The 26,355-nt window shown below is 42.8% G+C and overlaps 1 protein-coding gene across 2 annotated transcripts in view; it reads right to left on the bottom strand.

Moving 5' to 3' along the window:
• Positions 1–26,355, bottom strand: part of SORCS3 (sortilin related VPS10 domain containing receptor 3) — a 581,611-nt gene that overhangs the window by 394,457 nt on the left and 160,799 nt on the right. For both annotated transcript variants that reach the window (XM_038578740.1, XM_038578741.1), the window contains exon 2: positions 15,387–15,454. In XM_038578740.1, coding sequence (XP_038434668.1) covers positions 15,387–15,454 — 68 coding nt within the window. The remainder of the gene's footprint in view (positions 1–15,386; positions 15,455–26,355) is intronic.

Raw genomic sequence — 26,355 nt, 5'->3', positions numbered from 1 at the left:
GCAACATAATGATTTGATATTGTATATATTGTGAAATGATCACCACAATAAGTCTAATGAACATTCATCATCACTCCACACAGTTACCAACTGGTTTTCTTGTGATGACAACTTTTAAGATCTACAGTCTTAGCAACTTTCAAATATACAATACAGTACTATTAACTACAGTCATCATGCTGTATATTATATTTCCAGTTCTTATTAATTTTATAACTGCAAGACTGTACCTTTCGAACACCTTCCCCCATTGTGCCCATCCCTTCCCACCCTCTACCTCTGGCAACCACCATTCTGTTCTCTGTGTCTGTGAGTTTGGTTTGTTTGATTGTTTTTAAATTTTATATATAAGAAGGTTCCTACAGTATTTCTCTTTCTCTGTTTTATTTCACTTAGCAATAATTCCCTCAAGGTCCACTAGCAATGAACTATCCACAAAGGAAATTAATAGAACAATCTCATTTACAATAACACCAAAAAGAATAAAATATTTAGGAACAAACTTGACCAAAGAGGTAAAAGACCTATACACTGAAAATTACAAAACACTGATGAAGGAACGAAAGCAAATACCAATAAATGGAAAAACAGCCATGTTGAGATTGGAAAAATTAACATTGTCAAAATGTCATACTACTCAAAGTGATCTGTTGATTCAGTGTAATCCCTATCAAAGTCCCAATGGAATATTACACAGAAACAGAAAAAATAATCCTAAAAGTCATGTGAAACCAAAAAAAAACCCAAAGTAGCCAAATCAACTTTAAGAAAAAAGAAAAAAGTTAGGGGCATAACACTTCCTAATTTCAAAATACATTACAAAGCTACAGTATTCAAAACAATATGGTACTGGCATAAAAGCAGACATGTAGAGACCAGAAATAGATCCAGTCATAAATGGTCAATTAATCTTCAACAAAGGTGCCAAAATACAGTGTGAACAAAGGATATTCTTTAAATAACAATGCAGAGGAAATGTGGTATCTACATGCAAAAGAATGAAACTAGACCTTATCTTACACCATACACAAAAATCAACTCAAAATGAATTGAAGACTTAAATGTAAGACCTAACATCATAAAACAGCTAGAAAAAAAAAAAAAAGCAACAAGTTTCTTGACGTTGGCTTTGGCAGTGATCTATTACATATGGCACCAAAAGCACAGGCTACAAGAGCACAAATAGGAAATAGGGATCACATCAAACTAAAAAGTTTATGCACAGCAAAGGTAACCATCAACAAAATGAAAAGGCATCCTATGGAATGAGAGAAAATACTTGTAAATCATGCAACATGATAAAGGGATAATATTCGAAATATTTTAAGAACCCCTACAATCCAACAGCAAAGAAGAAGAAGAAGAAGAAGAAGGAGGAGGAGGAGGAGGAGGAGGAGGAGGAGGAGGAGGAGGAGGAGGAGGAGGAGGAAGAGGAGAAGAATAGCCCAACTAAAATATGGGTGAAAAAACTGAGTAGACATATAGATAAAACATACAAGAAAACCTATAAAATGGCCAACAGGTAAATGAAAAGGTACTCAACATCACTAATTATCAGGGAAATGCAAATCATAGCCATAAGGAGATAACACTTCATATCTATTAGGATGTAGATAAACAAAAAAAGAAGAGATAGTAAATGCCGGTGAGTACCAAGTGCAAAGAGAACTCTGTGTACTGCTGGTGGGAATGTAAGCTGGTACAGCCACTATAGAAAACAGTACGGTAGTCTTACTACCATATGATCCCGTGATACCACTTCTGGTTACACATCCATAGCAATTTAAATTAGAAACTGAAAGAGAGGGGTGCCTGGGTGGCTCAGTTGATTAACTGTCTGCCTTTAGCTCAGGTCATGATCCCAGAGTTCTGGGATCAAGCCTGGAGATGGGCTCTCTGCCCAACGAGGAGACTGCTTCTCCCTCTGCCCTCCCCATGCTGGTTCTCCCTCTCTTTCTCTGATAAATGAATAGTGTCTTAAAAAAAAAAAGAATCTGAAAGAGAAATCTGCACCCCCATGTCCCCTGCATTATTATTCATAACAGCCAAGACATGGAAGCAACAAAGATGTTCATGATGGAAAAATGAATAAAGAAAATGTGGTGTATACATACAATGGAATATTACTGTCTTAAAAAGGAAGGAAATCCTGCCATTTTCAACAACATAAATGACACTGTAGGACATTATACTAAGTGAAATAAGCCAAATACAGAGGAAAAATATATGATACCACTTAAATAAGGAATCTAAAATAGGCAAACTTATAGAAGCAGAGAATGGAACGGTGGTTGCCAGGGGCTGGGGCGTGGGGGTGGGGAAAGGAAACAGAGAGGTATTAATCAAATGGTACGAAATTCTAAGTTATACAAGATAATTGTGTCCTGGAGTTCTGCTGTATAGCACAAAGCTATAGTTAACAATACTGTATTGCGGACTTAAAAATGTGCTAAGATGCAGAACTTGTGTTAAGAGTTCTTATCACAAAAAATAATGATAATAATGAATAAAGAGGATAGCAGGAAACTTAGAGGTATGGATAAATTTATGAAATAGACTGTGGTGACAGTTTCACTTATTTCCAAACTCACCAAGTTGTTTATATTAAATATGTACAGCTTCTTGTATTTCAATAACATCTTTAAAGGGTTGTTTCTAAAATGGGCAAAAGACATGAACAGACATTTCACCAAAGTCAATATACAGATGCCAAGTAAGCCCATTAAAAGATGCTCAACATCATTAGCTATCAAGGATGCAAATTCAAACCACAATGAGATATTGCTGTCTCCCTCCTATCATGGCTAAAATTAAAATTAGTGAAAACATCCTTGCTGACAAGGCTATAAAAAAATTGGATCCCTCATACATTGCTGGTAGGAATATAAAATGGTACAGCCACTCTGAAGAAGTTGTCAGATCTTCTAAAACTAAACACACAACTACAAAGTGACCCAGAAATCACACTCTTATGCATTTATCCCAGAGGGATGAAAACATGTTTGCACAAAGACCTGTACTCGTATGTTTATAACAGCACTACTTGCAATAAACAAAAATGGGGAACAACTCAAATGTCCTTCAACAGATAAAAGGCTAAACCACCTTGGGTATATACATCTGTGGAATACTACTCCGAAATCAATAGAAACAAACTATCAACACACAGCAATCTGGGGCAGTCCCCAGGGCATTGCACTAAGTGAAAACAGTAACTCTGGAAGGTTACATACTGTGTGGTTTCATTTCTTTAGCATTTTTGAAATGGAACATTTTATAAATGGAGAACAGATTAGTGGTTGTTGAGGTTTAGTGACTAAGGGTCTGGGGATAGGGAGGTGACTCTGATTATAAAGGGGAAGCATGAGGGGTGCCTGGGTGGCTCAGCTGGTTAGGTTAAGCATCTGCCTTTGGCTCAGGTCATGATCCTGGGGTCCTGGGATCAAGCCCCATGTTTGGCTCCCTGCTCAGTGGGAAGTCTGCTTCTCCCCTTGCCTCTGCTCCACACCCCTGCTTGTTCTCTCTTTCTCTCTCTTGAACAATAAATTTTTTTTAATGGGGGGAACCTGAGAGATTCTTGTGATGGAAGTGTTCAGTATCTTCACTGCAGTGCTGGATAGACAAACCTACACACACACACACTAAAATGAGAACAACTAAAACTGAAGGGATCTGTAGAAGATTGGGGGATTGTGCCATTGTCAATAAACTTGTGATATTACATTAGTTTGACAAAATATTACCATTAGGGAGACTGGGCACAGAATACACAAGATCTCCGCATATTATTTCTTCAAGCTGCATGTGAATCTTCAATTATCTCAGTAAAAATTTCAATTAAAAATGTGTGTGACTGCAAATGGTGCAGTCATCCCAAGTAATATTCTATAATCAATAACCATCTTTCATAAAAGGAACAAGTGAGAATTTACAGATGATTAGAAGCCTTTTATCTGCATCTCTTGGTGAGGTGGTGGGAGGGGGAATTTCAAAAATTAAGAATTTTAGACAACATATCTGATCAATCATAATGCCATTATTTATGAAGACTATTGGTACTGTGGTACGTTGTCTAAAGTTCCGGAAAACAGATATGGAAATACAGTATCCAAGACTGAGAAAGTAATCACTAACTACACCCTGAATTTAAAACTATTTGAGGAGGCAGTATGGCCAACTGAGGCTAGTGTGGACTTTAGTTTTATAGACGTGAGGTCAAACTTCATCTCTGCTACCTGCTGATTATAAAAACCTCATATTCGTCTCTACCAATATGGGATCAAATCCTTGCAAGGTTGCTATAAGTGATATCTTTATCCATAAAGCTCCTAGCACATTCCCTGACACATTATAAATGAATCCTTTAAATCAATAGTAAAAATGAAGGTATGCTTTTTAAAATTTAGTGCATTTTCAGTCTTCTTTACATTAAATACATCAAAAAAAAACATGTGATACCCCTGAAGGCTGTTGGTCTAGTATTCCCAAAACCCTTCCCTAGCTTTTTTCTGGTGGTCCCAGTCTCCCTATGCATAGGAATAAACAAGAAAGATAGCCTAGTCCAGGAAATTCTCATCTTCCAAACGTAGAAAGTTTGGACTACTTGACACAAGTGGTCCTTTCAATTCTGTCTCAGGACTTTAAATCACAGGGAAGGTTGTTGTCACATGATGGCGGCTCACTAGAGAGTAGAAGCCGTGACATCCAACTGCTGTGATCTTTGGAGATGTAGAGAATCAAGCCATGACTTACCATGGCCCCTAGAGATGTTTAGGACTTTGTGCTTCCTGGAGTCTTATTGTTAATCTCTCCCTTCAAATGCTGAGTGATCCCAATATCCTTCCAACAAATCGTACATCTTGACTAAGTTAGTGATTACTTCTGTGGCTTGCAACAAATTTACAAATGGATAGCCTTCCAAAGTCACCCAGAAACCATTTCCCATTTGTTGTGCCTTCCAGTCCCCTCGGGAACCTGGATTCCCAGCTGTCAATGCACCCTCGTAGGGTTCGTCTCAAGCATAACTCCATGGATAGCAACACCTTGTAACCATTGTCTTGTGGCGCCACTCCCTAAAATCAATGGAATTACCAATTAAACAAGCTTGATGCTGACATAATGTGAGCTAATTAGTAAGTGCCAGAGCTCATTCCAATTATTAACCTTTATAGTTGTCATTTATAAAGATGAGGGTGCAACCATGGATTTTTTGCATGAATGACTGTGCTTCTCATTCTGAACCAGCCATAAGGACAACAGATAGCAGGGAAAGGTGCTATGCGGAGGGAAAATTCCCCAAAAGAATTTGTCACGCACCTTCCAGAAGCAAAGATGGCCATGACATCTCTTAGGTTGGCAGTTATATCAGAATCAATTGGGGAACACCTTCAAACGATAAGCAACTAGATCTTGACCCCAGAAACTGGCTCAATAGGTTTGGAGTAAGGCCCAGGAATCTGGCTTAGCTTATATTTCCCAGGTGGTTCTCATGATCCACCAAAACTGAAAATCACTTAGACAAATATCCAAGAAACCCATTCCTAGTCCCTTGGCTGTAGACCTTTTATGAAATATGAATGGTAGCTGAGCTATAAAGACCAGGAAAAGGTGCTTAGTAATGTAACAGCAAGAGCAGGGAGCCACTGAGATTGGAGAGACCTGGATTTGGGTCCCAGGTTTGAAATCACCGAGCACCAACCCGTTCAGTATCTTAGTTCATCCATTCATAAAATGGAATATTCGATGCACAGGCCTCATATTCCTCCCAGAGATATGAGGTGTACCAGGCCTGCATGTGGGCAATGACTACAAATATTATACCAGTTTAAGAGATAAGCACCACTGAAAAGGAGAGCCTTTAAAAGATAAATTCTATGCATCGCATTTTAAGACTTGACTTTAGCTTTAACTTGGGCACAAAGCATTTGGAAGCAACGGCAAAATGTGAAATGCTTCCTTTGTAAGTTCAGCAATTCCTGAAAAGAAACCTCACAGACATGCAAGAGAAAAGAAGAGGTCTTTTCACCAGTTTATTGCTTCCGAAATAATATCTAGGGCTGTGGTCTTTGCGTGGAAGCTGCCAAAAGCCTCCTAAAGACATTTACGGTGTATGTCCAATAAAGCAATTGACTGCCAAATGATAAGAAAGTAACTACGAAGCTTGACTAGCTTATCTTTATAGGCAATATATATATGCAGGAATGGGGTATGTAAAAATCTACTCTCTTATAAACTTGGAAAACATAGGCTCTGTATGAATTGAAAATTCCCTCCCCTCCTTTTTTTTTTTTGGCTTCAAACCAAATTCCAAGGGCCCACCTATCATAGTTTTACACACGTGGACATCTGGCAGGGAAATAAATTAAGGCTTACCTTAGAGAGTAGGGAAATGCATCCATTTATAAATGTTATTTTAGAAGGGACTGTCTGATCCTGTTTACTTATTAACTTCATTAGAAGGCTAATGAATCTACTGCTGAGAAAATGAGAGGGAGCTCAGGCTGGGGAAAGGGATGGGCAGGATTTCACACCCCTTCTCCAAATGGTGAGGTTATTTATGATTGCGATAAAATGGCACTCCATTTGGATGAAAGCGAAAACAACATAAAATGACAATCAACAGACGCGATCCATACAAACGTGTTACATTCTCCCAGCCACTGGACAAAAATCAAGATTTATACATGTCTGGGTCCTGCCTTGTGGAAGAAAAAAAGAGTAGGCCATAAAAAGAACTCCTCCTTCTCGTAATAAATAGGAAAACAATAAATCTGTAATCCAGACCCTTTTCCAGCGTTCTCATTTCTCCATTCTCTAACAAAGGAAGATGTTTGAGGGATCAATATTTAAGCCAAACCCCTTTCTCATTCTGTTTTTTGAAACAAACTTTCATAGCTTTAATGACGCTCCCTTTGTTTAATGAATTCAAATTAAGTAGTTTGGAGAGGTGCTCTAGCTAATCCCTGCCAACTGGCCACTGTCCATCAGTGAATAGCACGTTAGAAAGTTACGTCTGTGTTGTTGACACTACCTGATTTTTGAAGGAAGGTGGCTGTGCTCAGGAGTGGGGCTGTTATCTGCTGTGCATCATAAATCCCAATGTGGTGTGTTTCTTGTTTGATTTCCCAGATTGGAAGAATCAATGGACTTGGGAGTTAAAAGAGACTTGAGAAGTCATTGTATCTCACAGTTCTATTTATAAGGAAACAGAAGGATGGCAAGAGTTATCCAATTTACCAGTAACTGAGATGCACCCAGAGCCCAGGCTTCCTCTGAGTTCCCTGGTCCCTGGTCCTATCTGACGATAAGAAACCACTAAGGCTCTCTGAAAATTATAGATCCCATGTAATCCCCAGCCTTACTAACTTAGAATCTCTTGGGTAGGGCTCAGGAATCCAGACTCTTAAAACCTTCCACAAGTAATTCTGAGGATGTGCGAAGTTTGAGGCATACACACGATCCTACCTTTGTTGATTACTTAGGAGATAAAAAAACTCTTCAACGGGTTCAGATTCCCCTATGGTTACATTAGAAAGAAAATAACCAGCAACAGATGAGTTAACTCGACAGTATGTTATGGGAACTTAAAACAAATTGTGCTTTCCATCCTGTAGCCCAAAATCATTATCAGCATCTGATGTAAAAAAAAAAAAAACAAAAAAAAAAAAACAAGAACTATATTAACCTTCTCCTTTTGCCAAGCACAGATGAGTATCCAAAGGAAAAGACTCCAGAGTATTCCCTCAATAGAAGCACATTGTGTCCAGGGGTGCCTGGGCGGCTCAGTCAGTTAAGTGTCTGCCCTCAGCTCAGGTCATGATCCCAGGATCCTGGGATGGAGCCCCATGTTGACTCCCTGCTCAGCCAGAAGGGAGGACTCCCTGCTTCTCCTTCTGCCCCTCCCCCAACTCATGCATGCATGCATTCGTGGGTGCACTCTCTCTCAAATAAATAAAATCTTAAAAAAAAAAAGAAGAAGTGTATCCTGTCCAGGTATTATGCACTTATGATTCTAAATGTGTTCTGCACCCTGGCCTCCTAAAGACATCAGCACCACACTCATGTAGAGTCTGGTAGAAGCTGCTGTGCTAGGAGGATGTGGACCTATGAACAAATGAAAAGACCATATAAACTAATGACTAGATTGCAGGCATTCTGCATTCCATGTGCCATCTCACCGACTTCCCACAAAGCTCCCTTACTGTCATCCCGTTACATTGGTGAGTAAATGAGGCTTAGAGAAATTAAAACATTGCTCAAAGTGGTGCAGCTAATAAGCATTAGAGCTGGGATGCACATTTAGGCAATATGAATTTGAACCCGCTCCTGTAACCACTCCCATGTTCAATCCCACCTATTACCAGCTGTTCTGAGAACCATGGGAAACACTCGCATATGATTTTTTTTAAGATTTTATTTATTTATGCATGAGAGACATAGAGAGAGGGGCAGAGACACAAGCAGAGGGAGAAGCAGGCTCCATGCAGGGACCCTGACGCGGGACTCGATCCCGGGTCTCCAGGATCCCACCCTGGGCCGAAGGCGGTGCTAAACCACTGAGCTACCCGGGCTGCCCTCATATATGAAATAGTCTTTTCTCTTAGGAGTTTCACACCATAACAGAGAAATAAGACATTTTATTTTAACCAGCAAAACAAAAATTAGGTGCCATATTGATCACTTCTCTAAGTCCTTCCTAGAAATGTTTTCATCCTTTATAGAATGAAGTGGGTGACAATCATAAAATATGTAAGTATTTCTATAGCAGGGCCACTCATTGCAGAGTGCGCTGTATTTTGTATATACATATTATTCTTGCCTATGCCTAATGTTGTTTCCTAGTACATTAATCTTACCTCTCAACCAAACAAAACATTCCTTGAGGATAACAAGCATGACATAATTATCTTGCAATCCCCAGCAATGAGCACAGGGCTGCTTATATAATTGATGCTCAATTAATATCTGTTCAGTTGAATGCTCTGTGACCCATTCAGGAGCTTTCACCAGATTTATTACTCCCGAAAGCAAATAGAAGGAGGACCCAGTTCTAAAGAGAGGATTTCACAGCCTGTATCATCAGCCCAGCCTTCGGGACTTCACATATGAAGAACCTAGCGAATAGGATGGAAAGTTTTTAATTAACTGCCTAACAAAAAAAATGTCATTCCAATCTACAGTTTTGTTTCCATTAATTCACTCAGATTCAGCAGGAATTCCACTAAGGAATTGGGGTGAGCAGCTGTAGAGGGAGGGAAACACATAAATAAATCATGAGTGTCATTAAAGTTTGTAAACTAATAACTTGTGGGAAGTCTTAGCAATTATTATCAGGGCTTTCTTAGCAAACAAAAAATTAATAAATCCAAAGGTCTCTATTTTCTATTTAAAAAAAAAAACAAAACAGCATCCCCCAGAAAGGTCACTGACAGAACAATTAGAGGAGGAAATAAATGGTCCAGTCAACAGCTTGCAGACCAGATGAAAAGTCACGGGATTCCCCAGTGGCGGGTGAATGAGATGACTCAATACAAGGAAAGTGACAGGCTGGGGCAGGCTGATGGTGTGATTGATCTGGGGCCACTGGTGCTTTGGTTTCGATCTCCAGGCCTACTTTAGTGCAGCCTAAGGGCTAGGTGTTGTAGATCCAGAAACAAGAAAGGCACAGGGGACCGGGGCCAGGCTCTGGAGAGTCTCACAGGCTGGAGATAAATCACCACACAGTGTAAGTGATGCCAGTCATGAGCAGAGGAGGGGCACCACACTTGAGGAGAGGCAGGGAGGCTGCCCAGGAGGCTGTGCATGGGAAGTGGTAAGCTTCAAAAACACCTTAACCAAGAAACTGTTCATCAGCTCTGGGGGCCCCAGAAGAAATGGCTGAGCAGCTTAGTTGATTTTCTTTTCTTTTTTTTTTTATTTAAAGATTTTATTTATTTGAGAGAGAGAGAAAGCAGGGGGCAGGGAGAGCAGAGGGACAAGCAGACTCAGCACTACGTGCAGAGCCTGAGGCAGGGCTCGATCTCACGACCCTGAGATCATGACCTGAGCCAAAATACAGTCACACACTCAATGGACTGAGCCACGTGGGCACCCCAGGCTGATTGCTTTTCTAAGAGCACAGCATGTCAGGTAGAGGAGCTAGCATAGAGAAGCAGCTCAACAGCCAGGTTACGCGATGATGACCAATGCTCCCTCAGTGTTTTCCATGGGAAGGTACTATGTGCCAGGCACTTTCCCAGGCAACTTACACATTTCATTTCATGCAAAACATCATACCCACGCCAAGAGGTGGGAACCAGGATAGTCCTCATTGTACAGTAAGAAACGGAGGGAGAGAGAGGTGAAGAAACTTATCCACAGTCGCTCAGTGGCTAAGAGGAGGAGCATGGACTTGAACATCGACCATCAGTCCCAGAGCTTCCATTCTTAGTTACTTCGATGAGGAGGAAACTGATTGACAAGCAGCCTCCTGCTTTTAATGCATCTCTCCTCCTTGGGTCAGTCTATAAAATCTAGCAGTGCTAGGTGCCAGCATTACTCCTCACTGATGGGAAGCCTCCAGATTTGACATATTATGGACTGGAAATGCCCTGAAAGTGAAGTCCTGGGTCCTTTAAAAAATGTCAGTCCCCAACCTCATTAGTCTAGGAGCTTGACTAATGGACGGAAAATGTCCACTGACTAAGGGATACCAACAGACAGTTGCTGTGCTAATAACCAGCTTACATGGCCATCCCTGTGGTGGAAGAGAAAAAAAAAAAATGACCCCCTGTCAGTATAACAGCACTTAGGAGTTTTAGAAAGAATGTCACAGGAGCACAAGATACTGCCACCGTATTGAATGCTTTTAAACAGTCTTTTGTCTATTTAGAAGTAGATAGCCTCTGAATTATTAATCCAGTGAGGTGAATAATTATATCACACTGTAACCTGGCAGGGAGTGTCATCTTGTCATGACAGCTGCTGCTCCAGGCTCCTCTGTTGTGCAGAAAATTGAAGAAGAATCCCCAAATTCAATTTCAACTTGGTTAAGCATGTTGGCCCAAATCATGAAACTGAAAGGGTGTGTGTTTAATTTAGTTTCTTTCCTCTGCACACTGTATTAGTAAGGAAGATCACAGTGCTCTAGGCTCTCACTGCAAAATACATCCTCATTATCAGGACAGAAAAGAGGATGGGAAATACAGATCTTTAGGGGAGGAGTAGGGAAGACAATGAAAGGTTAGAAGAAACTCCGTGAGGCCCCAGCACCCTGGAAAATTGCCCTGGAGTTTAGAAGCAGCCCTTTTTTCTCAGTCCAGCTCTACCAAGGGTTTGCTCAGCAGGGTTTTATCAGACCTGTGGACCCCTAGAAACACAGAACAAAAATATATTTATATATAACATCTACCCAGAGGGAAAGCCTACATTATTCACCAGCATTTCAAATCCCGGTAAGGTCATACCATATGAATCTATCATCTGTAAACTACACTCTGCATTACCCTCTTTGGTTTGGCCCCTTCTGTGAACATGATGAGACCCCAAACCCTCCATCCCTGGTCTAAGACCAGCTGCTCTCTCTGCCTCCTGTTTGGCTCCCTTCTCTCCTGCAGCTCAGCCTTACCTGGCCATCCCCCTCTGCTAGAGACATTTCTTCAGTTCACATTTGCCAAATCATATCCCACTCACCAGTACAAACCCAGCTCAGAGAATCTTATCTACAAAAGAACATCCTTGTGTTGCTAGAAACTGATATTTCAATTCCCTCCAATCAACACAAGGAACAACCATCTAAATCACTCTTCTCCCCTCCCTAATCCCCAGAAGATCTCTGCTCATTCATCCATAATACAGAATACATTCCCCTGGTGCCCTATAATTTCCACCACATGGATCCTAGCATCAGTGGATCCTTATAAGCAAAGCCAATAATGGAATGAACACTATACAAATACGGAAGGTTATAGTAGTCATTAGTCATTATAACTAAGTGAACACTTTCTACATATGAGTCACTGTCTTAAGGGTTTGTCCATTTATTATTTCATTTAGTCCTTGCAATCCACCCATTAATTCATCCACCGAGCAAGTATTAAGTATCTCCTGTGTCCCAGATACTGTTCTAAGTGCTGAGAGTACATCCCTGAATTAAATTAAAACCCAAAACCAAAAAAACTCTCTTCACATGCTTAGATGTTAGAGGGTGTAGGCAGACGATACATCAATTAATAAGTAAAATATTTAGCAGGCCAGATGGTGGTAAGTTACCAAGGAGGAAAATGCAAGTTGAGTAATGGAATGTGAAGTCCTAGGGAAAGGCCTCCCTGATTAGGGGAACAGAGAGGGTAAGGAAGTGAGGCACTGCCCACCCCACAGAGAGGAAGGGCTGTTGCGGGGAGAAGGAGATGTGTCTCAGAAACAGCAAGGACAATGTGGTGGAGCAAAGGAAGGTTCTGTACTATCTCCAACTTACATTTGGGGAAACACAAATGGGTTGAATGGTAACCACCCGAAAAAAATACATTCAACATTCTCATCCCCAGGATCTATAATGGATCTTATTTCAAAACAGGATCTTTGCCAGGGGCCTGAGTGGCTCAGTTAGTTAAGCGGCTGCCTTTGGCTCAAGTCATGATCTCAGGGTCCTGAGACTGAGCTCCACATAGGGCTTCCCTGCTTGACAGGGAGACTGCTCTGCTCTTTCTCTGCCCCTCCCCTTGCTTGTGTGATCTCTCTCGCTCACTCACTCCCTCTCCCTCACTCACTCCCTCTCCCTCTCTCTCATTCTCAAATAAATAAATAAAATCTTTAAAAAGAAAAAAAAAAAGATCTTACAGATGTAATTAAGGGTCTCAAGATGAGATCAACCTGGATGATCCTAGGGGTCTAACTCCAATGGCAAGTGTCCTTCTAACAGACAGGAGAGAAGACACCAGCATAGAGGAGAGGGCCATGGGAGCTGACTGACGGAGGTGGAAAGGGAATGTCAGTAGCCCCTGAGGCTGGAAGAGGCAAGGGTTCTCCCTAGGGCCTCCAGAGGGAGTGTGGCCCTAAAGACACCTTGATTTCAAACTTCTGGTTTCCAGACCTGAGAGAGATCACATTTCTGCTGCTTTCGGCCACCTAGTCCTTGGTACCTTGCTACAGCAGCCCCAGGAAACTGATACAGAGAGGTTATGTAACAATCCTGAAGTTACAGAGCTCTTTGGGTGGGTGAGGTGGGTCCTGAATCCTGGCACGTAGACATCAGGGGGCCCTCAGGACCACTCAGCAGTCTACAGCCTCTGCGACACTCCAGTGAATATACTGGCTTTCATGAGCAAGGACCCACATTTCATCACTTAAGGCCTCGAGGAGCAAGCACCTGGCTTTGGCTCCGTGCCTTCGCCTGGCCCATCCCTAGAACTAGCCAACCTTTCTTGAAATGTGGGCTGCCAGGTAGAGCTCTTTCCCATTGTAAAGACAGGATTTTCTGGATTGTCCCATTATTTGTCCCCAGAACATAGCATGGCAGTCAGGCTTAAGGTATCAGCATAGTATCACAGTGCCTGGACATAAGGGGAAGGTTTCTAAGGCTCTAATTCCCCGGGAGTCCCGTGTGAGTGGAAATAGGCATGGTCTCATCTATTAGACAAACCCTGGTTACTTATATCTCTGCCAATTTTCACTGAGCAGCAAAATTAGGTTTTAGATATCCTGTGCAAATGGAGGCAGGTCTGAGTCGATATGAGCAATTAACCCTAAATATTTAATAGATGCTCTGACAGCTTCCCCTTCCTAGGAAACAGACCCTGGCTAGTCCTCTGCAAACAAACAGGTTAAATGAAGAAGGAGCAAGGCACACAGATAGTCACACCCCAGCCCTGTCTGGTTCCAAGACCCCAGGAAACCCTCAGGACAGGGCTCTGGGGATGATGATGCAACCAAGTGAATGGCCTTTGGGAACAGTGTCCTCCCCAGGGTTTACAAATGATGAAGCAAACGGGAGGGACGCACAGCCTTCCCAGAGTGTGAAGTGCCGACTCACAGTGACAGATGCAATTTGCTGTTGCCTTGTGAGACTGCTGGCACTGCGTGTGTGTGTGTGTGTGTGTGTGTGTTCATGTATATGTGCCTGTGCAGTGTACAAAAAGGCGAAGGCACCAGTGCTTCCTGTCCAGAGAAATTCCTCAGGTCATGGTTCATTCAAGCTCTCTCTGACCGAACCCACCCACATCCTTCTCCCTGTCCCCTATGACAAGCATGCCATCAGAGCGGACTTATCCAGAAGACACAATGGACACAGGGCTTAGGGCTTACAGTACTTTGAAGAATCCACAAAAACATTTTCTTTTTTTTAATTTAAATTCAATTTTGTTAACATACAGTGTATGATTAGCTTCAGGGGTAGAATTTAGTGATTCGTCAGTTGCATATAACGCCCAGTGTTCATTAGAACAAGTGCCCTCCTTAATGCCCATCACCCGGTTACCCCATTTCCCTACCCCCTCCCTCCCCACCAGCCATCCTCAGTTTTTTTCCTAGATTTAAGAGTCTCTCTGTCTTTATCTTATTTTTCCTTCCCTTCCCCTACGTTCATCTGTTTTGTTTCCTAAATCCCACATATGAGTGAAATCATATGGTATTGGCCTTTCTCTGACTCACTTATTTCACTTAGCATAATACCCTCTAGTTCCACCCACGTCATTGCAAATGGCAAGATTTCGATGAACTTTTAGGCCGAAAAATGTTTTCATATACTATACCAATGCATTTATCTTTATACCAATGCTGGCGTAAAATATACATTTCTCTCTATATTAAAATAAATGTATTTCCAATATTCATGTTAATATATATTATATAGTAAACATTTATTATATAAACACATTAAATATATAGTAAATATTTATTAAATGCATACATCAAATTTATTAAAATACATATATATTAAGGAGCCCACGAAGGTCACTATGTGGACCTGATCCCCACATGTGTCTATTCCCTCAAATACAGCTAAGAACCACAGCATCTCATAGACACAAAGGAACAGAAACGGTCCTTGGGCCAAGACTCACACCCAAGGCCAGACTCCCCCCTCCCCTCCCCAGCAGGCTCTACTTGCTCTGGGCAGGCTCAGCTGATCTCTCTAACCAGACGTTTGTTTGTCAAGCAGAAGGAGACACGGCAGGAACGCAAAAGCAACAATGGTGCCAAGCAGAAGGTGTCGCAGGCCGCAAACGAGGAAGCCGAGTGCTAGGGGAATTCACAGGTGGGGCCATCCATTCCACCCCGGGCATTAAAGAGGCCTTCCACGAGGAGGACTGTGTTCTGTCTCTTCCAGAACGTGCTTCCCAACCGCGAGGCTGGCATTCTTCGCGTGAGCCGGGCCAGAGTAGCTTGTCAAGAACCTCTAATCCACTTACCTCCACAGCGAGCTCTCCGTCACGCTCCCCAGATTGAAGTCATACAGCTTCGTCAGGATAAGTATAACCTGCCATGGGGATGGGGAGGAGGGCAGAAGAGAGGAACAAAAGGGGAGAAAAAAGGAAGCTTACTTTAGTTTGGGTAACAATATACAGTGCATGTCAAATCACCCAGAGGAGGGCTTAGTATTTATCTGTTGAGTGGAGGGGTATTATAGGATCAAGCAAGAAAAAAAAACAATTATTAATTTAATGCATCCCCGTAACTGGTAGCATTTATTTTAATCCCGATGATGCTTTGCATTTGAAATAAAACATGCCAACAGGAATTAACTGGGTATCGACAGTTGTTTCTCTACATCTGTCCCTCTTCAAGGCGACATACTGGCCGGCTGGCTCTGATCACTCGTACAGCCACCCAGGGATCAGAGGATGCGCTTGCTTTTGATCTAAGGATGACTCTGACTTTACAGCCTTAGACCTAAATGGGTAAGAAGGAACTGGGTCTAATTCTATCCATTTACAGAGAGGTTCAAAGAGATTTTGTGTTTCTATCACTAAGGTCTCAGCAGCCCCATATACTGGAATGGCAGGCAGGCCCAGTCCCCAACATCCTCTAACACCATCTGCCATCTACCATTTGGCATCTGTCCTCGTCATGGAGTAAACAGGTCTTTGGACTCCACTGGACTCCAGGACCACTTTCCTGACTCAGGTAAAATTAAGAAACCTGGAAGAAGCTATACAGGAAAGAGAGCTGGACTTTCTGTAATAGGGTTAGCAGTTTCCCGAAATGGTCTTGGGCTGGTCAGTCTGGTCCTATGCCTTTAAACTTCTCCAGCTGGGGACCTGGATACCAGATGTCTCCCTGCCTGCCCCTCATGTGTGTGGGCAGTGGCTTAGGCACAATTCCAAATCTACAAGGATGTCAAGCGTATGCACCTGAATCGATTTTAATCAAAACGCAGGTGCCTAATATACAGCGCCTGCCTGCACACGTGATAATCCAGTTACACATAATTGTGTTTATCTAAATTTAATGCACAACTCATTTCACTTTTCTCGGCTCCTTCCCATTCCACAATTTAACTTCCTCCAGTTCATTTACACAGCAGCCATTAAACTCTTTCCAAGATAATGAATTTCTGCTACCAAGATGGGACTTTCCCATTCTAGGTATCTATTTAAGATTAAAGAAAAATAATCAGCCATTATATTGAACATTTTTATGGCGTTTAACTGACAACAGAACACTCACTTTGGGATTTATTCTCAACCAGCGCCCCATGGGGTCAGTCAGTACCATTTCCATTCCTTTTATGTAAGCTAAGAAAAAATTAGAGGCAAGGATGTGACCCGTTATAGATCAGAGAGAGTCGATGGCAAAGTTGGTTTGGGATGTTCAACTTCTCTGCAGGGCCATGACTGGAGGGCTCTTCTAAGAGTGCATTCTTTGATGGAGAGTTACCTGTCCTTTTGACATTACACAACAGCAAGGAGCGTGTATCCGTGCAGAGAATGCTTCCCCTAGTTACTCAGTGGTCCTTGCATCTCCCATCCACAGAGAATTTCCTCATTTGTACAATTCAGGGACTCATGAAAGCAAAGGACTTCTCCCCACTCTCCCCAACCAAATGCCTAGGAACGCAACAATAATTCTTGTTTGCTGGATTAATACACACACGTACACACACACAGCAGAACTCGTATCCCCTTCATTTTACCTTCTTTCATATACAAAGGCATTCTCACAGTCACTATGTAAAAACCTGGGTTGGCTATATGTTGGCCAACTCAAACTCTGGACAAACTAAAAACTGTGCTCTTCTAGAAATAGGTCAGGACACCCATCCAGAAGAGCTCTGCAGGAGCAAATCAGGCCATCTCATTTCTCCCAATATCAAGCCTTCAGGGACATCAAATAGTCTCCAAAAAGTACAAAGTCCACATAGAAGAAAGAGGTGTAGGGGGTAACCAAGAGAGTTTCTAACAAACAAACTGGGTCTGGAAAGTCCTGGAAAGAACTATTTTCATTCTACAGTCTCCTTACACAGAGTTTAGATCCTCTTCTTTCCTCCCTCCATGTTCTCTGTCCTTCATATGTTTCTTGTATACCTAGTCTCATGTTGGTGTCTGCTTCTTGGAGAATTCAGACAGACAAATCCTTCCATACCTCTATGACTATTATTTCTGCCTTCATGGTAGATACTTTCCAATTCTGCCTCTTGAGCATGCACTTCTTGGTTAGAAATCTTTGCTGGTTCCCCCTGCCTAAGGACTCCAGACTCCTTAGCCTGGTATACCAGGCACTACACATAACACATGCACATGCACACACTTAGACACATGCTCCTCCAACCACTTCTCCACAGTTCTCAAGATGCTGTTTCTGCTTTAACAATCCAAGTTTCTCAGGATGCTGCAAATAAACCAAACCTGATCTCCCATCTCTGATTGCACTCTTTCATACTGTATAATGTCACCTATTCTTCAGCCTTTTATTACCACCTGCACAATGTGCCTGCCTATTTTTAAAGAAATAACTTGAAGCCCACCTTCTCCAGGCACTCTCCCAGGACCTACCCAGCCATCAAAGTCCTCTCTCTTCTGAAGTCCTATTGCACTTAAAATGGAATTACACAACTTGGCACTTAGTCAAACACCATCCTGATACCTTCTGGATGTCACAGGATTTGCCTTCTCAACTAGATTGAGGTAGGGGCTGTGTTTTGTATTTCTGTCTCCCTAGCAGGTAAGCTCAACATGTCAAAGATTCCTAAAAATAATCATTTTGGGGTCAATGAAGGATAATGGTGTTTTAGTGGTAAGTCATAGTCTTCAGATGGGGATGATATTAATATAGTCTATTTCCCTCGTTTACAGATAAGGGACCTGATACTCAGAGAAAGGAAGGGACTCAAGTTAAAGTCTCAATAACATGTGACCTTGACCAAGAGCCCGGAGCACTGCTCTTCCACTCTATGAGTAGAGCTGGGGCTTAACAGTCACTGAAAAGCCTTGTAAATGCAGATGCTCTGGCACAACTTCCAGCAGCTTTGACTTGGTGAGTTCTGGGTAGGGTCCCGTAATCTCCCTGCGGTAACTGGAGAACCACACTTGAGAAAGACTCCATCCCACTGTGATTTTTCTCCCAACTCCGCCATGGTGATCCCACTCCTCCACCATGCTGAGATCCTCATTTAGGAAAAAACACCCCTTCCTTTTTTTTAATTTTTTTTTAATTTATTTATGATAGTCACAGAGAGAGAGAGAAAGAGGCAGAGACACAGGCAGAGGGAGAAGCAGGCTCCATGCACCAGGAGCCCGATGTGGGACTCGATCCTGGGTCTCCAGGATCACGCCCTGGGCCAAAGGCACATGCCAAACCACTGCGCCACCCAGGGATCCCCCACCCCTTCCTTTATATGGAGTTGAACCTTACAAAGAAAGCACACAGTAAGAGATGTATGAGGAAGATGTCTCAGCAAAATCACCCCTACATTCCCTGTAGGAAAGGTCTAAACACTAAGAATTAGGGGCTGGAAACTTCCTTTCCCCCAGGAGCCAGCACAGAAGGACAATAATAAAGCTATGAAGAGATGAGCCTTTAGCCTTAAGATATTCTGTGCCAAGCAAACAAAACCAAGAGTGAAACAAAGCCTGCCCATTCCTGGCTTCTCTCACCACTCAGGGCCTTCCAAAGGCCTCCAGGAAGGAGGGAATTAGTGGGGAAGAAAACTGAAAGTAGATGTAGTAAACTCACTAAACCCCAGACTGCTGAGCAAGTACCCAGATGAGAAAGAGAAGAGAAGGTGCCAGTGTGCCTCGGGAATCACCAGTGGATGAGATGTGGCACACAGGCAGGGTAGCAGGACTAGCCCAGGTTCCAGAGCAAAGCCTGACTTGACTCCTTTTCAGCAGATGCCCCCACAGGAGGGTTGGCGTCAAAATCAACAAAGGAAAAGCAGTGAGAAAACATTAATTGAACCCCTACCACGTAGTAAACACTATAGTGGGTGCTTCTTAATCCTCACAACAAACTTTTGAAACTAAGCAAGGGTAATAGAATATCCCCATTTATAGTTGAGAAAACAGAATCCCAAGAGCTAAGCAAGTTGCCCCCTCTGCCATGCACACAACTAGCAGGAGACCGCCGGCATTCCCACTCATGGCTATTCGACACACCATGCTTGCCCTGCTCTAATGCAATGCTCCTCCATTCTGCAAATGTTTATGTAAGCTGGTTATGACGCAATGAGCAGTCATACAGAGAGGAGAAAAGTACATCCTTGCCTTCAAGGAGTTTAGCATTTGCTCATGAATTTCATAAATATTTTCTAGGTTCCTCTTAGGTGAATTGGAAAGACATCTGCTAAACCGCAACTCAGGGAGAGATCCAGAGCTCAAGGCCCAAGGGTGACGGTAACTTTTGTTTTCTTGGTTCTTGGAGAAGGAAATAGGAAACAGAGATAGGGAATAAGAAAAGAGTTAGACAAACTGCTGGGAGACTCAGGTTTGTCAAATAAGCTCGTTTTTCACAGGAGTGGCTACAATCCTGGGGGCTTTCAGACAGCAAGAAAAATGAAAATAAATTGGAATAATTCATGAGTAAATAGCATAATATAAGCTATATACCTAGAGCTTATATTATAGACTGTGGTAGAAGTCCCTAGACGTGTGTGTGTATATACAAATATAGTTAGAAAGGTCTAGATACATACATGCATATATACATACATAGAGTACACACACACATACACACACACACAACCTTAAATTGGCATCTGACATCTTCTCTAGAATTACGCTCTGGTTATTCATCTCTCATAGCTTCCAGCACATAGGATCAATGTGACTTTTCCGTAAGTCTGACTAATCTGCTAGATTGTGGCCTCTCTGAGGTTAGAAATCAGGTCTCATTCAACTCTGCATCCTCAATGCACAGCACATCACCTGACACTTGGCAGGCACTACACAGGGTCCACTGAATGAATTATGGATGCAGGACAATAAAAGCAGAGATGAGATGATAAATGTATTTGAGAGGTACAGATAATGTGCTATAAGAGTTGAAAAGAAGAAGCAATTAAGTCCATTGAATGTGATCAGAAAAGTCTCCATGAAGGAAAGATTACATGAGCTGGAACTCAAAGTATGGTAAGAATTTGGATATACTAAATTGGACGATGTTCACTTTCTTTCTTTCAGTTTTTAATTGGACAGAGATAGATAGGGAAAAAGGAGGGTGGGGGAGGCTGCCATTCCAGTTACAAGAGGCAGTGTGGAGATAGAACAGCATGGGCCACTAGGAGCCAGAGCACTCATGTGTTGCATGCAATGTCATGTGTACATGAGCCACATGGAGACACAGATCATGCCAAGTTGGGAAAGAAGACACAAAAGACAATGGGATCATGCTGGAAGGACAGAGGAAGCCCAAACTGTGGTCAACTATGGGTTGATAAAAAGTTTTATAAGAATGAAGAGGACAGGGGCAGCCTGGGTGGCTCAGCAGTTTAGCACTGCCTTAGGCCCGGGGTGTGATCCTGGAGACCCAGGATCGAGTACCACATCGGGCTCCCTGCATGGAGCCTGCTTCTCCCTCTGCCTGTGTCTCTGTCTCTCTCTCTGTCTCTCATAAATAAATAAATTAAATCTTAAAAAAAAAAAAGAATGAAGAGGACAGTAACAAGGGGGGGGGGGGGCTATGTTATACCAAGAGACTTACTCTGTGTGTGTGTGTGTGTGTGTGTGTGTTTGTGTATTATATCTAATAAATAGGGACACCTGGGTGGCTCAGCGGTTAAGCATCTGCCTTTGGCTCAGGACGTGATCCTAGAGTCCCAGGTTCGAATCCCAGATCAGGCTCCCTGCATGGAGCCTGCTTCTCCCTCTGCCTATGTCTCTGCCTCTCTCTCTCTGTATCTCTCATGAATAAATAAATAAAATATTAAAAATATATACATCTAACAAATAATAGAGGGGCTAATTATAGGAGACTTACTATATATATATACATTACATAATACATTATATATATATATATATTAAGGGACTATGTTTTAATAAGCAACTTATATAATAAGGTGACAATAAAGGACATGGCTAGCCTTTTACAAAATCAGCTGGTGCTGTCTTTGTTGAACATCGACCTCCACTTTTCTTGTCCCTAGGCATCTAGTGTCTTCTGCTGCCCCCAGATGCTCAGGTCAGCCCTCGGCTAACTTCCTGCTCTTTAGACACACACAGAGTGGTAACTAATGTCTTTATTTCACATTCCCCCTTTTTCTTCCATTCACCTATGCCTGACTTATGCCAAGCACAGCATAAGATTCTTGGTGATAAGGTGATCAAAAGAGAAATGGTTGCTGTCCTCAAGAAAGGTAGAGTCATCCTCAACCTGCTGCTTCCAGAATGATCTATTTCAACTCAGAAGTCCAAGTCTGGCAGAATTTCTATACTCTTCCCACCCACTGCCTATGAGCAAGGAGGTACCCACACCCAGAACTGCAAAGAAGTCTCAATCCCTATTCCACCTCAGAACCCTAACAAATCCCTGTGTCTAGATTCACTTACCCACTGAGTCCAGCTGTCAGCCTCCTGGATGGGGCCTAGATGGCAGCTTGGAAATCACAGAGCACTTGCAACCTGAGGGCTGCATCAAAACCCAGTCTCAACATATGCTACCATACGAGACTGAGCAACTTATTTACGTTTTTGAAATCTGCTCCAATTTCCTTAAATGGGGACAATGATACACACCCCTGCCAACCTCCCAGGGTTGTTGATTCAAATCAAGTAAGGACACCTGACCTGCTTTATAAGCTGTACCATGGCAATATGAGTTGTTAGTATGATAATTATTCTTTAGGGGATAGGAGATCCAAGTGATTTTTATTTGGGGGAGGAAAAGGGAAGCTCAGATTCTAGAGTTGCTAGACTCTAAAAATGACTCATCCAGGGGAATTGGTGGCTCAGTGGTTGAGCCTCTGCCTTTGGCTCGGGGCATGATCCCGGGGTCCTGGGATTGAGTCCCACATCAGGCTCCCTGAAGGGAACCTGCTTCTCCCTCTGCCCATGTCTCTGCCTCTCTCTGTGTGTCTCTCATGAATAAATAAATAAAATCTTAAAAAAAAAAAAAAAGACTCATCCATTCTAGACCCCAACTGCAAATACAGGAGGCCACAGAGCAGAGCCCGTGCATTCGCCTGCCCTCCCCCAACCCAGCTTCAGAAAGAAGACAGGCAGCCTGGGGGGATTCCTGTCCTCTGAAAGGATAATGCATAATCTGCAAATTCATAAATCACTAGGACGCTCTCGCCCGTGAGCACATTCAGTGAAGGGAGGACCTTTAATGCCTGTAAAATTTTACTCTGAAGGAAAATTACTTTAGTTCATTAAACCTTCCTGAAATTTTGGTGCCTTTAAATCCACGGTGCTCTCTGCACATCCCCCTCACAACCTACCACTTCATTCCTGCCCCTACCTGATAGCCGGAGAGTTCTTTGTTTCCAGCCAACTGGAATAAGGACATTATTTATATTCCCCAAATGAATGAGAAGTGAAAGGGAAAATAAGGGAAGGGAGAAGAAATGTGTGGGAAATATCAGAAAGGGAGACAGAACGTAAAGACTGCTAACTCTGGGAAACGAACTAGGGGTGGTAGAAGGGGAGGAGGGCGGGGGGTGGGAGTGAATGGGTGACGGGCACTGGGTGTTATTCTGTATGTTAGTAAATTGAACACCAATAAAAAAATAAATTAAAAAAAAAAAGGACACTCTTTACCAGAAATAGTTGACGATGGTAATGTAACAAGGATGCTAAAATGTACCCCGCTGGGACTAACTATTAAGAGTGTACTTTTCAGCTCTAGCAACATCCCAGGGTCCTCCTCCCACCTTGAGGAGCAATACCCCCACCCCCAACCAGGGAACAGAAATTGAATATTGGCAGTCCAAGATCTCCAGTACAAGGATGTCTGGCACCAACTGGACAGCCTGAACTGGGCTAGATGTGTGCCAAATCCAGAGTGACATAGAGTGCTTCCTATCTGCAATGAGTTTATGATCTAGTTAAGAGGACAAGGAAATAGTACAAAATATAGAAACTTTATCATACATAAGGCACAGAATTTCACAAAGCTGTTATTCCCTTCCCTGCTTTTTATAAAGTCATTTCACTAACTGTGGCTTCCTGTTTGCCAGGTAGTATGGATTCAGCACTGAAAAAATAAGCCAGTTTCTTTGCACTCATAAAGTTGACATTCTGGCAGGGGAGATAAATAAGTCAGTATGACATAGTCAGACGATGGTGAGTGCTATGAGGGTGCAGTGGGAAGGGGAAGCAAGGAGAATCAAAGAAAAGAAGATGAAGGAGCCCAGGAACATCCTCTAGGAAAAACCTGCACTCCTGCAAAACCTTGAATGAGCCAAGAGGTTAAGTCATGTGGCTATCAGGGTAATCAACATTACAGGCAGAGGAGCAGCAAATGCAAAGACACAGAGACAGAGCTGTTCCCAGCATATTCAAGAAAAAGCAAGGAGACCAATGAGGCTGGAGAGGAGAGTAGCAGGAGATGAGGTCAGCTATCCGGAGACTTAAATCTTGCTGGAACTTGTGAACCAACTTAAGGATCCAGTTCTTACTGAGTGAGATGTGGAGCTGCTGAAGGATTTTAATAGAGGACTTTATTTTTAACAGGATCACTCTGGTTGCTCTGTGGAGAAAGGCAAGAAGGGGACACAGGTGAATTAGGACCCTGTTGTAATCACCCAGGTGAAATACAGCGTGTGTTAGAACAGAGCAACAGCAGTGCACAGGGTAAGGGACATGATGTTTATATATTTTGAAGGTAGTGTCAGGCAGGAGAGCTGACAAATTGGATATGGGGTATGAATGAAAGACAAGAGGATGACCCTCAGAGTTCAAGAATAAGCAACTGGAAGCACAGAGTTGCCATTTTATGAGATGAAGACTATAGCAGGAGGTTTGGACGAAAGATGAGAAGTTTAGCTTTGAATATGAAGTTTGAGATGCCTAAGAGAATTCAAATGGAGAAGTCCAATAGTCAGCTGAATAAATGAGTCTGGAGTTGAGGGAAGAGAATCTAGGACAGAAATATCCATTTGGGAATTGTCTGTAATTAGATGGTATTTAAAGGCACAAGACTAGATTAGATCGCCAGGAGAGGGAGTGTGAACGGAGTAAAGATATGAGGATTGAAAGCTGGGGTGTTCCAGCACCCAGAGGTCAGAGGAGTGAGAAAGGGGAAACCAGCATGTGTACAGACCTCTCAAAATAGGCACAGTGGGTATCTGGGTCTTGCATGAATGCTCACCAAATGGTATTTACTACAGGAGGGACCCTCAGTAATCAAACAAGATGGCCTTCAATTGAGACCAGTAAGCCCCTTTCCCCAGATATCCCAGTGTTTGCTCTGTGGGCTCCTCTGTGGCCACTGCTGTGGCAGAGTTGGGGCCTTGGCCTGGTGTGACATGGACTTCCTCTCACCAAGGTGACATCGATATGACCATTGCTATGTTGCCCACCTGTCATCTTCAGAAACCAAGGCTGAGCCTCACTGTGGCACCTGGTGGTTGATTACACTGCACCCCTCTCATCACATATAGGGAACAATTTCTTGTCTGCAATTGCTTTCCCTACTCACATTGCTTATGCTAAGGTCCAAATCTTTCCATTTCAGAATTCCTTATTCACTGTCATGGTATCCCACACAACATTACTTCCAACAAAGGAACTCATTTCACAGCAAATGAAGTGCAGTAATGGGCACGTCCACAGAATTCACTGGTCTTACCACAAACTTCATCACCCAGAAGCAGCTGCCCTGATACAATGGTTGAATGGACTTTCAAAGATTCAATGACAACCCTACCTGGGAGCAAATGCTGTGAAGTTGTGACATTATTTTCCATGATGTACATTTGACCAAATATATGGCCAAAATGCAATGGTCTGTGAATCAAGAGGCAAACATGGTAGTGGTCCTCTCATTATGGTTCCCAATAAGCCATCCCACAGTATCTTCTTCATGTCCTCACAACTTTTGATTCTGTTGAGAGAGAACTCTTGATTCCTAAGGAGAGAATTGTCAAAAAGGGGACACCTGATCCACTGAACTAGAAGCAGAAACTAATACCCACCTATTCTGAGCTTCTCCTGCTACCACTGAAAAGAAGGAAAAGAAGGGGTTAATTAAGAATAGGGGATGGAGAGGTGCCTGGGTGGTTCAGTGGGTTAAGTGTCAGGATGGAGACAGCCCCAGGTCAGGCTCCCTGCTCAGTGGAGAGTCTGCTTCTCCCCCTGCCCCTCCCCCATTTGTGTTCCCTCTCTCTCTCTGTCTCTCAAATAAATAAATAAGATCATTTTTAAAAAAGAAGAAGAAGAATAGGTGATGGAAATGGATGCTCACAGTAGCCAAAGGGGAGGACTGTGCTGTGTCCTCTCAGTTCTCTTTCCTGCCTATGTATTGTGGGTAACCAGGACACTCAGAATTGTATTTCTAAGACTCTCCTGTCATGCAGCTTCTGGTTTGACCCAAGGGGGGAAGCTGTGTACCAGTAGGGACCAGTAGGAAAGGGGAAAGCTACTCTCTTCCCATTTCTGTTTTGCAGTCACAGCAGCAAAGGAGCTGCAAGAGCTCCAGCAGGGGGGCTGGGCCTCGGTGAGGGAAAGCTCAGATCCCTGGGTCCCCTGCAGGGGCAACTCAGCACACAGGACAGGGGCTCGGTGGTGGGGAAAGGAGAGACCTGTGACCTCCCAACCTCCCATACAGTTTCTTTTCCTCCTGTGCAGGGGCCTGTAAAGGTTTCTGCAGTCATTAACCTTTGAGCAACTCTGTCTTTCTCTTCCTCACTCCTCCAGCCTTGTACATAATTCTGCATTAAATGTCTTCCCTTAGTAATACTGGAGTCAGAGACCCTCACTGATGCAGAATGGACTACGAGGC

Source organism: Canis lupus, chromosome 28 (genome assembly GCF_011100685.1).
Source record: "Canis lupus familiaris isolate Mischka breed German Shepherd chromosome 28, alternate assembly UU_Cfam_GSD_1.0, whole genome shotgun sequence".
Lineage (NCBI taxonomy): Eukaryota > Metazoa > Chordata > Mammalia > Carnivora > Canidae > Canis > Canis lupus.
This window is presented reverse-complemented; position numbering and strand designations above follow the sequence as displayed.